Source organism: Mastomys coucha, unplaced genomic scaffold (assembly GCF_008632895.1).
Source record: "Mastomys coucha isolate ucsf_1 unplaced genomic scaffold, UCSF_Mcou_1 pScaffold21, whole genome shotgun sequence".
Taxonomy (NCBI): Eukaryota; Metazoa; Chordata; class Mammalia; order Rodentia; family Muridae; genus Mastomys; species Mastomys coucha.
The window spans coordinates 102,183,032-102,198,600 of NW_022196904.1; the positions used below are offsets into that span (position 1 = coordinate 102,183,032).

The 15,569-nt window shown below is 38.0% G+C and overlaps 1 protein-coding gene across 17 annotated transcripts in view; it reads right to left on the reverse strand.

Annotated features, from left to right (window-relative positions):
• Positions 1–15,569, reverse strand: part of Btbd10 (BTB domain containing 10) — a 60,255-nt gene that overhangs the window by 2,417 nt on the left and 42,269 nt on the right. For all 17 annotated transcript variants that reach the window (XM_031387945.1, XM_031387935.1, XM_031387944.1 and 14 more), the window contains 4 exons: positions 12,806–12,908; positions 11,717–11,837; positions 9,646–9,843; positions 6,726–6,836 (listed from right to left, as the gene is read on the reverse strand). In XM_031387945.1, the coding sequence (XP_031243805.1) occupies positions 6,726–6,836; positions 9,646–9,843; positions 11,717–11,837; positions 12,806–12,908 (533 nt within the window). The remainder of the gene's footprint in view (positions 1–6,725; positions 6,837–9,645; positions 9,844–11,716; positions 11,838–12,805; positions 12,909–15,569) is intronic.

The following is a 15,569-nucleotide window of genomic DNA, read 5'->3' on the forward strand; positions in this document are numbered from 1 at the left end:
ACACTATTGCTGATGCTAAGAAGTGCTTGCTGATAGGATCCTGATAAGCTTCTGAGAGGCTCTGCCAGAGCCTGACCAATACAGATTACAGCCAGCCACTGAACTGAGCACAGAGACCCCAATGGAGGAGTTAGGGGAAGGACTGTAAGAGCTAAAGGGGTTTGCAACCCCATACAAAGAATAACAATATGAACCAACTAGACCCCCCAGAGCTCCCAGGAACTAAACCACCAACCAAAGAGTACACATAGAAGGACCCATGGCTTTCAGCTGGCATCAATGGGAGGGGAGGCCCTTGGTCCTGTGAAGGCTAGATGCCCTAGTGAAAGGGAATGCTAGGAAAAAAAGAAGGGGGGGGGGAATATTGCTAGAGCAGTAAGGCGGGAGTGGGTGGGTGGGTGAACACCCTCATAGAAGCAGGGGGGAAGGGGAATGGGGTGGGGGTTTGCAGAGGGGAAAACGGGAAATGTAAATATTTGAAATGTAAATACATAAAATATCCAATTAAAAAAATACCCATAAAGCTCTCAAAAAGACTGGTTACAACAAACTTAACTTTTTCCTGAATATGCTTTTGTGTTTTTATACAATTGTTCTAGAGTTGGATTCTCTCTAGAACTTCTGTGATTCCAATATTTTTTCCACTCTTGGCAAAACTTTAGGAGTCCACACAGTTAATCATTTGCTGCTTATCCTCCAAAGCACTCATGTTATTACAGTACCAGCAACACTAAACAGTAATTACCTTTGTGTATGTCTGACTCCCATCTAAGCAGAGTTCTCACATGGCAAAGCCAGGATCTGCACCTCAATCTCCAGGCACTGACCCAACATAGACCACACACTGAATGAACTACCAGAGCATAACAGTGACAGCCCTTTCCCTGATAGCCTTTACTTTCTGCTCTCTAAAAGTGTATGTGTGTGTATATATATATGTGTGTGTGTGTGTGTATGTATGTATGTATGTGTGTTTGTGTGTGTGTTTGTGTATTTGTGTATTTGTGCATGCACTCGCCTGAGTGCCAGAGGTGTCAGCTCCCCTGGAACTGGAGTTACAGGCAGTTGAAATTGTCTAATATGGGTGCTGGGAATGGAATTGTAGCCAGTGCTCTTAACTGCTGAGCCATCTCTCCAGCTCCCAGGTACCTGTCTGAGAATATTTTTCCCTTTAAAAATAAAGTCTGCTTCTAGTCTCTTCAGTTAACAAATAATGTTTAACAGCTACTGTATCACAGAACTTAAAGTACCAGCTACCTTAAAGGTGTCTATGTTCTAATGAGGGTAACGACATCTGATATAAAGTCAAAACAAAACAACAACACACCCCTCCCCCAAACTCAAGAAGCACATGTTATGTACACAATGACATTCCAGTGACTTTTCTTGTGGTTGCTCTTAATGGATAAGCAAAAAGCAGAGAGAAGCACAAGCAGAAAAAGAAATTGGTGTGAGATATGCTTCAGATTCAGAAACATACAAGACATGTTTGGCAAATTTTGAGGTGTGGAATAGAGAGACGGTATGTATTAGAAAACTGTGGTAACAGTGAAAGATATGATTTGATCCCACAGTAGAGAATTTTAAATACAACAACATCATCATCATCATCTTCATCATCATCATCATGACGACTAAGTATTAAGGACTAAAGCCAGGGCCTTATGGTGTACATGTTAGGAATGTGCCCTTCCACTAAGCTATATTATCAACCCTAAATAATATTCTTTATTAAACAAAAAAGAAGCCAAGGAATTTTTTTGCAAGCTTAGAAAGACAAAATTTTGTTTTCTGTGACAAATGCAATTCTTACTGTCCTGCCATTCCTGCTTAGAATACAAAGGGCAAATTAATTCACAGGCTCACATAATTATTCAGTCTTAAACTTCCGTTATTGTATGGGAACTATTTCAATACTACTACATCAGGATTTTCCCTTTAAACTTTGTGCCTTGTTAAAAATCTCAGTTTAATAAAATGGCAGATCAAATTCAGGCACAGCACCTAATGAAGGAAGGTGCTAGATGATATGTCTGAGAGAAGAGTAGCAGACTCATGTGATCCTGTTCCTTCACTGACTTTACAACTCAATCATTTGAGGTTGATAGATATCCCACTAAGAATATAGGAAACAATCCTCAAAGATGCATTTTGTTTTTGTTTTTTGTTTTTTCGAGACAGGGTTTCTCTGTATAGCCCTGGCTGTCCTGGAACTCACTCTGTAGACCAGGCTGGCCTTGAACTCAGAAATCCGCCTGCTTCTGCCTCCTAAGTGCTGGGCTTAAAGGTGTGAGCCACCACTGCCCAGCTAAAGATGCACGTTTTAATGGAACTGTGGTATGGATATTAAAACAAATTATTTGTATTTTCCCATTTTTATACTAGTGAGTTTTGAGGGTTTTTTTGGTGGTTGTTATTGTTGGATCATTTTTTGACTAGCCTCAATTTCATAAGTGATGGGATCAGACATGCCACTTTGCCCAGCACAGGTACTTTTTTAACCTCATCACTTACCAATCTCCAAAACCTGCTTACCATTACATAATATCCAGCATACAGGCATGACTCTAGTAATGTCTATATGGATGTGAATATGGGATAATGGAGCTATGAGCATTAAAAAAAAAATACTCTATTAGCCTTATATCCAGGTTCCCAAAGAAGTGACTATATTCAACAATGTAAAATCAGGCACTGAGAAGGCTGGAGCAGGCATAGGGGATGAGGTGACAAAAAGGTTAAAACTCCTAGGATTAAGGCTCTTTTACTTTCTTCTCTTTATTTGGGGAAGTGTAGACAGGGTCTCTTGTAACCCAAGTTGGCCTCCAACTTGGTAATGGCAAGGAAGCCTTGTACTCCTGATTTTCCTCTTTCTCCTTCTCAGGTGTGTGCTACCATACCCTGCTAAGTCCTGCACTGCCATGTGCAAGGGACAGCCTGACATGGTTCCTACCCCTGGAACAGAGCTAGCAGGGTGTGAGCCTCCACAAGTGGTGATGGTTGCTGGGCATGTGGCTTGTTTGTATCTTACACACACACACACACACACACACACACACACACACACACACAAATTATTTTATATTTATATATATTTAACTTTATGTTCATCCTTTGGGGAATACTTTCTATGCCAAGGTTAATGACTCCATGATAATCAGGGACACCATGACTCTGGGAGGAGAGGGTATGTCTATGTACTTAGCAAAAATGGTAAATATGATCTTCAGGACAGCTATTAACACTGGTATTTATTTACATTTCAAATGTTGCCCCCTTCCTGGTTTCCCCTCCAAAAACCCCCTATCCCATCCTCCATGCCCCGTGCTTCTATGAGGATGCTCACCCACCCTCCCACTCCTACCTCACTGCCCTAGTATTGGGAAAGAACTCTGAAAACATGAGTTCAAAAGTATATAATTTCTCAACTATGCAAAATATAAGGATGCAATATTAATTACATAAGGGCTTTTGTGGACCTAGAAAAACAAGAGGCAGCTGCACCATGAGCCAGTTTGTCAAAAAGATACAAAGGCAGGCAGATTTCAAGTTCAAGGTCAGCCTGAGACAGAGCATGGACAGGATAGGATTCCCACCCAGTGAAGTTTACTGTTTGTGCTTACAAAGGAAAAGCAGATCTCTGAATTCATTTGCCAAGTTAAAAGAAAAAAGTATACTTGCTACATATGCATCTGGAGCCATGAGTCCTACCATTTGTACTCTTTGGTTGGTGGTTTAATACCTGGGAGCTCTGGGGGTACTGGTTAGTTCATACTGTAGTTCTTCCTATGGGGCTACAAACCCCTTCAACTCCTAGGGTCCTTTCTCTAGCTCCTTCATTGGGGACCCTGTGCTCAGTCCAATGGATGGGTGTTAGCCTATACTTCTGTATTAGTTGGGCACTGTCAGAGCCTCTCAGGAGACAGCTATATCAGGGTCCTGTCAGCCAGCACTTGCTGGCATCCACAATAGTGTCTGGGTTTGGTTATTGTATATGGGAAGGATCCCCAGGTGGAGCAGTCTCTGGATTGTCTTTCCTTCAGTCTCTGCTCCACCCTTTGTCTCTGCAACTCCTTCTAGGAAGGATCAAAGTATTTACACTTCTTGTGGTTTGTGGATTGTATCTTGGGTATTCCGAGCTTCTGGACTAATATCCACTTATCAGTGAGTGCATACCATGTGTGTTCTTTTGTGACTGGGTTACCTCACTCAGGATGATATTCTCCAGACCCATCCATTTCCCTAAGAATTTCATAAATTCATTGTTTTTAATAGCTGAGTAGTACTCCATTGTTGGTCATCAATGGGAGGAGAGGCCCTTGGTCCTGTGAAGGTTCTATGTCCCAGTGTAGGGGAATGCCAGGGCCAGGAAGCAGGAGAGGGTGGATTGGTAACAGGGGGAGGGGGGAGGGAAGGAATGAATAAGGGTTTTCTTTCAGAGGGGAAACCAGGAAAGGAGATAACTTTTGAAATGTAAATAAAGAAAATATCTAATAAAAAATATTTTCATGATAAAAAAATAATAACAAATGTGTACTTGCTGTCTTCTAAGAATCAAGAGGCTATGGTCATAGATTGCTGATTCATGGGGTAGTCAGAAGGAACCAGGAGTAAATGACTGAATTGATATGTAAATAAAAGTCTAGGGTTTTAGTTGAGATAAGATAGCAGAGAGAGATGGTAGGTTTGTTTGGTTTTAGAATTTTTTTTCTAGCAAGAGCTGAGCTATCTGTACATCTCTGGAGAGCAAACACAGATCGTTTACAATTTTTTCTAACAGGATTTCTTATTTTGGTCAGAAAATCTATAGAGTGAACACAGCTCTTTTAAAACTGTTTCCAGAAAAATTTAAGAATTTTTTTCCAGCAGTTTTCTTGATTTTGGTCAGAAAACTCGTAAGCTAATCGAGAGACCTTTTAGATTTTTTTCTAGCATGAGAGAATGGTCTCTAGCAGAGAGAGAGTTGTCTCCAGCAGGGAGCCATCTCTAGCAGACTACAGAGCCAAGAGAACTTTGTAGGGAGCCATCTCAAACAGACTACAAGGCTGTTAGCTTGCACTCCATCATTTGACCTTGAGTCACTCTCTAACAGAGAGTGTTTCTCTCAGAAAACCCTTTCCAAGCAGAGGGCAGTCCTTGGCAATGCTCAGCTTCTTACTTTTCCAAGAGGAAAAAACTTACAGACTTGATGGGGAAGTTGAGGGTCTACAAATCAGTTAAAAGAAAAAAAAAAAAGCTTCAGAATCTAGAAGCAGTTATTGAAATAAATGTAGAGGAGCATAAGTACTGTCTAGCCAAAGTCAAGATTAATTTACCTAAGCCTGTAAAGTATCTGGACAAATATTGTTAAATACTGTTGTCATTTAAGGAAAAAAAAAAACACTTAATATAGGATTTCAGAAGTGTTTAGATTCTGACATCACAACGTCCAGAACCAGAGCCCTGCCTTTGTCATCTCTTTCTAGGGAAACTTAAAGAAAAAGAATAAAAAAATTTAAAAAATGACATTTTTAAATTACCTAATGAGATTACTCATTCAAATAAGAACTATCTAAGCCAGGCAGTGGTGGTGCACACCTTTAATCCTAGCACTTGGGAGGCAGAGGCAGGCGGATTTCAGAGTTGGAAGCCAGCTTGGTCTACAGAGTGAGTTCCAGGACAGCCAGGACTATACAGAGAAACCCTGTCTTGAAAATCCAAAACAAAAAAAACCAAAACTATCCATTAGTTTTTATAACAAGGTAATATTCAGTGGAGGGAGTGCAAAATGATAAAGGCAAGCGTTGGTGTGTCTTAATTCTACTGTCCTTCACACAAGTCCTGTTTTGGACATTCTTTTTACATGTTTGAGCAACCTATTCCTGGTGATCCTTCAGCACCTCAACCAGGTTGCTAGCTAGCACAATTCACTATCATCACCATAAACACATATGCTGATACTGTTTTAAGTGCTTTTCTTACATTAATTCAGTTCATCATTACAATAGCCATTTAAAGTACTTATTAATATTCCCAATTCCAGAAAAAGAAACTGGTTTAAGTGTGTGGCCAATGCACAACAATTAATATGTAAGTAAAGTGCCTTCAAAGCCTTTACTCTTTACATAATCCACTGCAAATATTCAAGAAGAAAATGTGATTATGTTTTGTTTTGCTTTAAGACAGAATCTCACCATGTAGCTCTAGTTGTCTTGAGACTCACTATGTAGACCAGGCTGGTCTCAAATTCAAAGAGATAAGCCTGCCTCTGCCTCCCTCTATCAGGACTATCTAAGGTACATGCATTTAAGAGATGAAACAAGCTGTGCAACTGTATGTAACTTGAATATTAGCATAAAGTAAGCCAAGTATTGCTTCTACATGCATTTTCAAAAGGTGCTTCTAAAACATTAGGCCTTATTGCTAAGCAAACAGTCCTGTCAACTTTTTGGGAACGTATACATGTGAGCCAACAAATACCATATGGGCTTTGCTAAAAATGAGTCAGGGCATGCCATGAGAGAAAAAAAAAATCACATTTCTGTATCAATAAGGAATCTTATGGGATATACATACTAACTCCTAATGGCTTTCATGTGTCCTCTCCGCAGAAAGACTCTCTGTACTTTCCATGTTTACACCATCACCATTCAGTAACTGAGAGGGCTTTCCCCCACCAATTACTTAAACTACATAAGCAGATCCAGTTAAACCTTTTTAATGAAAATGAGCTAAAAACATCTTACCTTCTATTCCCAATCTAATCTTCTTAAGACCCCTCTCCTTCAAAACTGATTTGGCCACATCTCTGTTTTCAATGTACTTGAAAAATCTATATAATTTTGTGCTATAAATAACTGGAATAAAAAAGACATAAATATTTCACATTAATATCAAAGTATTTAAGAAATTAACTTCAATTTACCTTGATCATGAAATGGACCTGCCATCCCTAAAAGCCCAAATAATGGATGCACTAATGCCAAAGGAAGACTAGCCAACATGACAGGACAATATTCAGTACAGTTAATGTAGAAGCAAATGTCTACTTAAGTGGAAACAAGAAAAGCTTTGATAACCAGTCAGGTAACCCAGTCTACATGAGAGATCTCTTTTTCAAAGATACACATCTACTTATTGTGATGGGATCTGTCCCAACTTTCAGTAAGATAACCAAAAGATGCTGATTACATACTATTATCAAGCAGGCAGAGTAAGAACTTTACTAAGGTACCTACGTGGCCTACTCTGGAGGTGGGGAAACTGCTTGTCAAAGAACACTACACATTTTACATTTCAGGGATTGAGCAACTATTAACAATTTCCCCAAAGGCAAAGCCCCTCCCCACAAACTGTTTTCCATTCAGGCAAAGAGCCCCAATTAATACTGATGTTAAAAATGGCAGATTCGAGCATGTTCTGCCTATGTTAGTCTGTTTAGAGCAAACTGGCTTTGCAAAGGGCAGACAGTCCACTGACAACATGTTGAGTCTTCCAAACGTGCTGGGAACTTCAGGGAGTTAGACTGACGCTTCCTCGCCTCCTCTCTTTCTGGTGGAGTTATCGCCCTTAAAAGGTGAACTGCAAGGTTTTGTCAAGAAAAGAAAAACACACTCACAAACCAAACATGCTGGTTTAAGAGTCAATAAAGGAAAATATGTATACAAATTTTAGCCATGGGATCAATCTGTGCTTATTACTAAAGCATTGAGACTACTGATATTGTAAGGTTTTTTTGCTTTGTTTTGTTTTTTGGACCATTCAGAAAGGACAGAGTCACACTTAGGAAATCAGTCTGAGTGAAAAAGCTATCTTTGTATCCTCCTTGAATGTATCTTCTTTAGGCTGGAACAGCTTGAAACAAAATAAATCTTATTTGGACAATGTTCCCTTTAAGCTGTAAAGCTCAAGATAGAGGAAAGAGGACATAAAAAAGAGAAAAAAAAAGAACAAGAAACAGAATGAAACGTTAACAGTGAAAGAGGAAAAGTTGGCCTAACTATAATTTAGTCACCACAGTAACATGTGACCTACCTCTGTCCTACAACTGCAACTCCTCTCTTGGAGCTAAACCCATTGAAAGCTTAAATATAAATGATAGCGTCCCACAACCTCCTGCACCTGTCCTTCCCAACTTGGGCCCAGAAGAATGGCTCTTGCAAAGAAAGATGGCGAGAAGAAGGGCTGTTCTGCCATCACCAAGGTTGTGACCTAAGAATACACCATCAACACTCATGAGCACATCCATGGTGTAGGTTTCAAGAAGTGTGTCCCTTGGGCACTCAAAGAAATCTAGAAATTTGCCATGAAGGAGACCAGGACTCCAGATGTAAGCATTGATACCAGCTTCAATAAAGCTATCTGGACCAAAGGAATATGGAATGTTCTATATCACATGTGAGTACATTTGTCCAGAAAACATAATGAGGATGAGATTCATTAAACAAGCTCTGCACACTTGTAACTTATGTGCCTGTTACCATATTCAAAAATCTACTGATTGTCAATGTGGATGAGAACTAACCTGATGAACGTCAAATAAAGTTGTAGAACTGCCTCCAAAAACAAAAATAAATTATGTATATGATAAGCTCTTTTTAACCAAAAATAATTTAGTATGTTCATTCTGAGTTTTGGTACCTTTTCGTTTTTCCTGTTTTGTTCAACTTTTTATTCTACACAATCGAGAAAAATCATTGTCAGAAAAAAGTCAAAGACTGAGGGAACAGCAACAAAGACACCTATTATATCTTTACAAAAGACTCACAACACTAGGTATGAAATATGATCAGAATACATTGTATGAAGTTTAAAGAATTAAGTATTTTTAAAGAGAATCACAACATTCACGTAAATCCATCATGTAAGAGCAAACCTGTCTGTTCTGGAAACTGCTACCACAGCACATCAGAAAAAGCTTCTGAAAATGGTTGACAAAGTGGCCATTTGCAATCTTTGTTTAGTTTTTGGAAAATGATTCATAAAATGGAAACATAAGAGTTAGAGTTTTCATACTTTCTGTATTTCTATAGCTTTTACCTAAACTCAATGGAGTCTAACCCTTACCAGGTTAACAGGCTAGATCATAAAAGAAAAAATGGCTAGCTCACCTATGACACTGTTTAAAATGCTTGTATTGGGTTCATAAAGACAGCATAACAGATCCTTTCTAACAAAAACAAACAAAATAATTCTAACCTCAAAGTTTGGAAGTGAAAAAAGAACTCAGTGCTGCTTAAGATAGGCTAGTCAGAAACAACTGGAAAACTATAGTTTAGTTCAATAAAGCTTTGAAAGGGCTACTATCAGAAGCACAAATGATTTCAAAAAGAAATCTTGGAACTATAGTCAACAAAATTCAAAACAGTTTCTGTGCCTGACAGGCAAGGCTGGGCATACTTTTTCTGCACAGGCTCAAACAGTAAATACTCTGGGCTTTGCGAGCCATGCAATCTCTGTTGCAGCTACTCAGTTCTGCCATGATAGCACCAAAGCAGCCAAAGGCAATACAAAAACTTTATCTATAAAACAAGCACGAACTGGATTTAACCAAGAGCTAGTTTGGTCCCTGGGGTAGAAGAATTTCAGACCTGCCCTTTGATTACTATTAAAAGATAGATTATCCACATAATGAACCAGGAAAGAGAAGCAAGACAAAACACTTACTCTGTGAATATTCCTCTCCCATCTGTGGTGGATACTCCTCATCCCAATCGACTACATCATCATCTGTAAGCACTACGATATGGCACTCTCGTTCCCCACTCTGGGCGCTTGCTACCATGAGAGGGAGGATCATTTCTTCCAGATAAAATTCAAATTGTCTACGAGCACCATCATTTGATAACTCATGCATAAGGGCACCTGAAATGAAACCCACAAAAATATCTTGACGTTTTTGGATGCCTGATAAAAGCAGAAGCAAAGAATAAATAAATAAAACATCAGAATAAGTCAGCATCAATTTTAGAATTCCATGTTGGTTATTCTTCAGCTACTGCACTTTACCTAAGAGAGTTCACATACAAAACACAGTCAGAGAAAAATATGGACAATAGTAAAGAGAAGCTGCATTTAATAGGTGAAAGACCAAAGAGCAAAGGAGAGAATGACAGGCAGAAAAGTAAAGAAGGGTATTTTGAGAGGCAGAGGAAATGCTAACAGAAGTGCTCAGAAAACTCAGCAGTAAAAACTAATGCCAGAGTTACCAATAAATTAGCACTGTTCATAATCTTCTAGACAGCTCAATGCTACAAAAAAGAAAAGACTCTGCTAGGAGTACAGACAATACATACAAACACGGCTCTGTCAGGGTAGCTAAACACAAAGGTACAAATTCAGTAACTTGTTTTAAAAAATATGTATTTTATTTTCTGTGTATGAGTAGTTGCATGCACGTATATGTGGCACTGTCATGCCCACAGAGATCAGAAGAAGGTGCTGGTTCCTCTGGGACTGGAATTACAGATGTTTGTGAGCTTTCATGTACATGCTAGGACCTGAACCTGAGTTCTCAGCAAGAGAAACAAGTGCTCTTAACTGCTGAGCCATCTCTCTAACCCCCAAAAGATCTTGTAATAGTTTTTTTTTTTTTACATTTATTTCCTTTTATTTTGAAAAGTTGGAGTCTCTCAGGAAGTCCACAGTGGCCTCAAATCTACAATATAGCTGAAGATGGCTTTCAACTTCTGAATTTCCTGTCTCCTCTCTTTGGTACTGGGATTGCATGCATGTGTTCCTACTCCTGGGTTTGTACTTCCTATTTTTGCTCTTTTTTCTTAAATAAATCTTCACTTAATTTTGCATACTAGGTACTATTTATTTAATCTTCCTAACTACTCTGAAAAATAACTGTTTCCAATAAAAGATTCTAAATACTCAGTTAAGACACCTATTTTAAGGAAAAATATTAAAAGTCTAGAAAGTCTTACTATACCTATTTTATGTAATTCTACAACAAATAAAAGATCTTTAACAGCGATGATCAAAGAATGGGGCATGATCAGAGATGTAGGTAATGCCAGCACTTGGGAGATAAAGGCAGGAGAACCAGGATTTAAGGCCATCCTCGGGTATATATAGAGTTTGAGGCTACCCTGGACTACCTCAACATATGCACATGCGCACATGCGCAAGCGCACACACACACAGAGACAGACAGAGAGCAAGAGAGATGACCAGCACACTATGTCAGAAGGAGAGGAGAACGAAAAATTCCAACTGTATGTATATGTAGTCAAGGGATGCAATCTTTGATTTCTAATGCCAAAAAATAATGTAAGAATTATTTATATCTTCCATAGTGTTCAAGATACTATCTTGCATAGATACACAAAAGATAAAAAGTTTAGATGATATGATATAAAGAATGAAAACAAGTCACACTTTAGGAAAAGGGTCAGGGTTCCCAAGCTAGGACATATTAGTAACAAGTGATCCATGAAACAGTCAAAATTTCTTAAGAGTTCATTAAGAAAATCATTAAAGTTGAAAAAAGTTGCCGGGCAGTGGTGGCGCATGCATTTAATTCCAGCACTTGGGAGGCAGATGCAGGAGGATTTCTGAGTTTGAAGCCAGGAGTGAGTGAATTCCAGGACAGCCAGGGCTTTACAGAGAAATCCTGTCTTGGAAAACCAAAAAAAAAAAAAAAAAAGTTAAAAAAAAAATGTTGAAAAATGTTTACATAAACAACACATGCAGGCTGTACAACACTATTAAACACAAACCTCATACTTACTGAGATCTCTACATTTAATTGTACTGTATTCAAAAGAGATACAAAGGTAATCACATGCTTCTCTCAGTTCAGGAATAGATATGCCATCAGGACAGCGGATGATTCCTGTCTTATAGTAATCCTGGAGGAAAAGGAAATTAGGGAAAAATGTATTAAGTAACTGAGCACAAAAGTAGTCCAAACCCATGAACAAGGCTGGGTTGGTAGCACTTTCAAAACTAACTAGTGCCCTGATATTTTTAAATTATGGAACAGTAATATTAGATGGGACCTCAGTTTACCTAACAATCTTTAAAATTTTACTTATAAAGATAATTCAGACCCAGAAACAGTTCATTTCACTGAAATAAAATTACAAATATATACTCTGTTAACATTTGTATAAAAAGTCCTTAAAATAAAAGGTCAAACGAGGCAGTGGTGGCACACACCTTTAATCCCAGCACTTGGGAAGCAAAGGGAGGTGGATTTCTGAGTTCAAGGCCAGCCTGGACTACAGAGTGAGTTCCAAGACAGCCAGGGCTACCCAGAGGAAACCCTGTCTCGAAAAATCCAAAAAAAAAAAAGCTAATAAGAGCAACAACAAAGATCAGTAAGACAATGTTTAGATGTTCATAAATTTCCATACTGCTAGTTTGGGACAATACATTATGGTTCAAGAAATTATGTCTAACTGTCTAACTGTAAGGAAACTAAGAGAAATAATATGACTTTAGAAATGTTAGAACATGCTGGGGAGTGGTGGTGTATGCCTTTAATACCAGCACTTGGGAGGCAGAGGAAGGCAGATTTCTGAGTTTGAGGCCAGCCTGGTCTACAGAGTGAGTTCCAGGACAGCCAGGGCTACATAGAGAAACCCTGTCTCAAAAAAAAAAAAAAAAAAAAAAAAAGACTAGAAAGTAACACCTGGAAGAACTGCGTTCAGGGCTGAGAGATGAATCTTTATTATATCATATCTTCCTGAGGCCATAAACACAAATATGAATTAAAAACATTTAAAAAATAATAACATATGTCCAAGAAGAGATCTAAACACTTACTGAGGATGGATCTTATGCCTAAGTTATTAATACAAACAAACACACTCACCAAAATAGCTCGAAACACAGTAGAACCAATTCCCTCTGCCACCTCATATTCTCCCTTCTCATTGGGGCGTGTAAAATTATGTTCCCGGCCAGATCCAAACATCCTGTGATATTAAGTAATTAAGATGCTTTTAAAAAGGAATATCAGTTTTACATATAGACATAAAATATTACTTAAGCATTGTATTATTTCATTATATTAACAATTATAAGAAATTTGGCAAGTGTTATAAAGAGAGCATAAAAGGTCTGATAGGAACAATAGTATGGATTTCCTTTAAGCAATAATAAAACCAATAGCTAAAGCTGTCATCCAGAAGTAGGGCACTTGTCTTACATGCATAAAGACCTGGGCTACCACTGGCACACAAAAAATACTATCATCTGATTGAGGTACAGCAGCTCACACCCGTAACTTCATCACTCAGAAGACTGAGGCAGGAACACTGCCAGAGAGTCAAAGCCAGCATGGGCCACACAGGAAATTCTAGGCCGCTCTGAAATTATACAGCAAGAACCATATCAACCCCCACCCCCAAATGGTAATAGAAAGTAAGCAAAACAATTATTCTAAAGAAAGGATGATTTATTTGGGGGGGTTATGTTTAATCTGTGCCCTTCCCATGAAACTACTACTGTTCATCATAAAGTTGTAGTATATTAAAAGAACATAGAGTAAGCTGAATTGGAAAAAAGTAAGACAATATAAGCAAGTCAGGCTATTTAAAATTTCACAAATTCTAAATATAAGGAATCCTACTCAAAATTCTTAGACTTGGATCCTAGAATAGAAAAATAAGCCATTAAGTGCCAAAATAAGAACAGTGGATGAACTGGGCAATGTGGTGCGTGCCTTTAATCTGAGCATTTGAATCTGAGTTCAAGGCCAACCTGCTCTACATAGTGAATTCCCGAACAGCCAGAGACTCACAGTGAGATCCTGTTTCCCAAAAATAAAGAAAAGACAAAAAAGAAAAAAGAAAAGAAAAGTAAAGTAAAAAAGAAAACCAACTAAGTAGGCAAACCAGCAACAGAGTATAGAGAATGAAAGTATGGGAAATGGCTAGACATGGTGGCGCATGCCTATATTCTTAGCACCTGGGAGGCAGAGGCAGGTGAATCTCTGAGTTCAAGGGTAATTTGGTCTACAGAGAAAGTTCCAGGACAGCTAGGGCTGCACAGAGAAACCCTGTCTCAAAAAATATAAACAAGCACCACCCAGAAAATTTTAATTAAATGAGTTAAAGGGGGAAAAAAACCCCTCCTAACCTTTATTTTAATATAAAAAAGTAAAAAAACAGTAATTTTATGTTTTTCAAGACATTATTGACCCTATTGGTAACTAATGAGAAAATGAAACAATTTTTAAAAAGTGTTCTTTGCAATGAAAAGTTTCAAGCAGTACTAAGAAATATCTTAAAATCATTAATTTAAAAAATTGAGCCTCTGAATTCAATAATGCCACTACTTCCAGAGTAAATACAATTATTTCAAGTATTTTAGCCAGTAGTTTAAGCGGGTTATTCTTTGTTATAACACAGAAATCCATGAAAAACAAAGCTTTTTTATTTTAAAGTTTCCAAAGAATGCCAAGCGCTTTCCAGTTCCTATGACTATTAATTTTCCTCCCCAAAGATATGCTTTAGCCACTGCCTGAACAGAAGCTTCCAATGACTGAATAGAATCAGGAGTCAAATGTCATGCAATATCCTCAAATGCTTGAACTTTTTACAAAAGGAATGCTATTCTTTTCAGATCAATGTGAACACCAATTTAAAACAGCTGAAGCAACACTTCAAATACCTACTTTTCCCCCAATTTTTATATAAAAATAAAGTAGAACAATGTCAAGTCAATAGCTTCTACTAATCATATCATGATAGTAAAAAAATACATACTCACGGAAATGCACTCAAGTCCAATGTCATTCGGAAAATTTATTTAGTTATTCAAAATGTATGCACTATCACACCAGAATTGATTGTGTACTGAGTGTTCCTCTCTTTCCCTTTATCCCCCTCCTCCCTGGAGCCCTACACCCATCACAAAAACAGAATAGGAACATACTTTGAGTTTCTGCTTCATGTAAACATCTATTTCTGTCTTTTTTGTTTGTTTGTTTTTTTTGTTTTTTTGAGACAGGGTTTCTCTGTGTAGCCCTGGCTGGCCTGGAACTCACTCTGTAAACCTGGCTGGCCTGGAACTCAGAAATCTACCTGCCTCTGCCTCCCAAGTGCTGGGACTAAAGGCGTGCACCACCACTGCCCGGTTCATAAACATCTATTTTATGTATATCTTCCATTTTTTTTACAAAAATACTGATCTTAATTGAAGTATTTGACCCTTATTTTAGGCATTTTGAAAACAATCCCATTGCCTAAAATCCTGAGAATGTAGTTCTCATTACTGCAAACTTTAACTACTCAAGACTTAACTACCAATTTCTAAATGACAATTACCCTTACTCTTAACCCACCTTAAATATTTACAACAAACTGACAATTAAAATTTACATCAAAGGGACAATTCAAACTGACTTCAGAGCTAATCAAACAGTTTTCCTTTAAACAAGGCTGATAGGTATTCTTCTATATCTGGTGACTGGCTTTAGAAACTCATTTGGGAAATACATCAATGCTAAGATTCATCTGGTTAGACTCAATCTATCAGATCAATCTGTAAGAGATCTTTTAGTGTTCTGACTTTAATGACAAATTTGCTATTGCAATTTGCTATTGCTACATGTACTACAAAAGATCATTCAA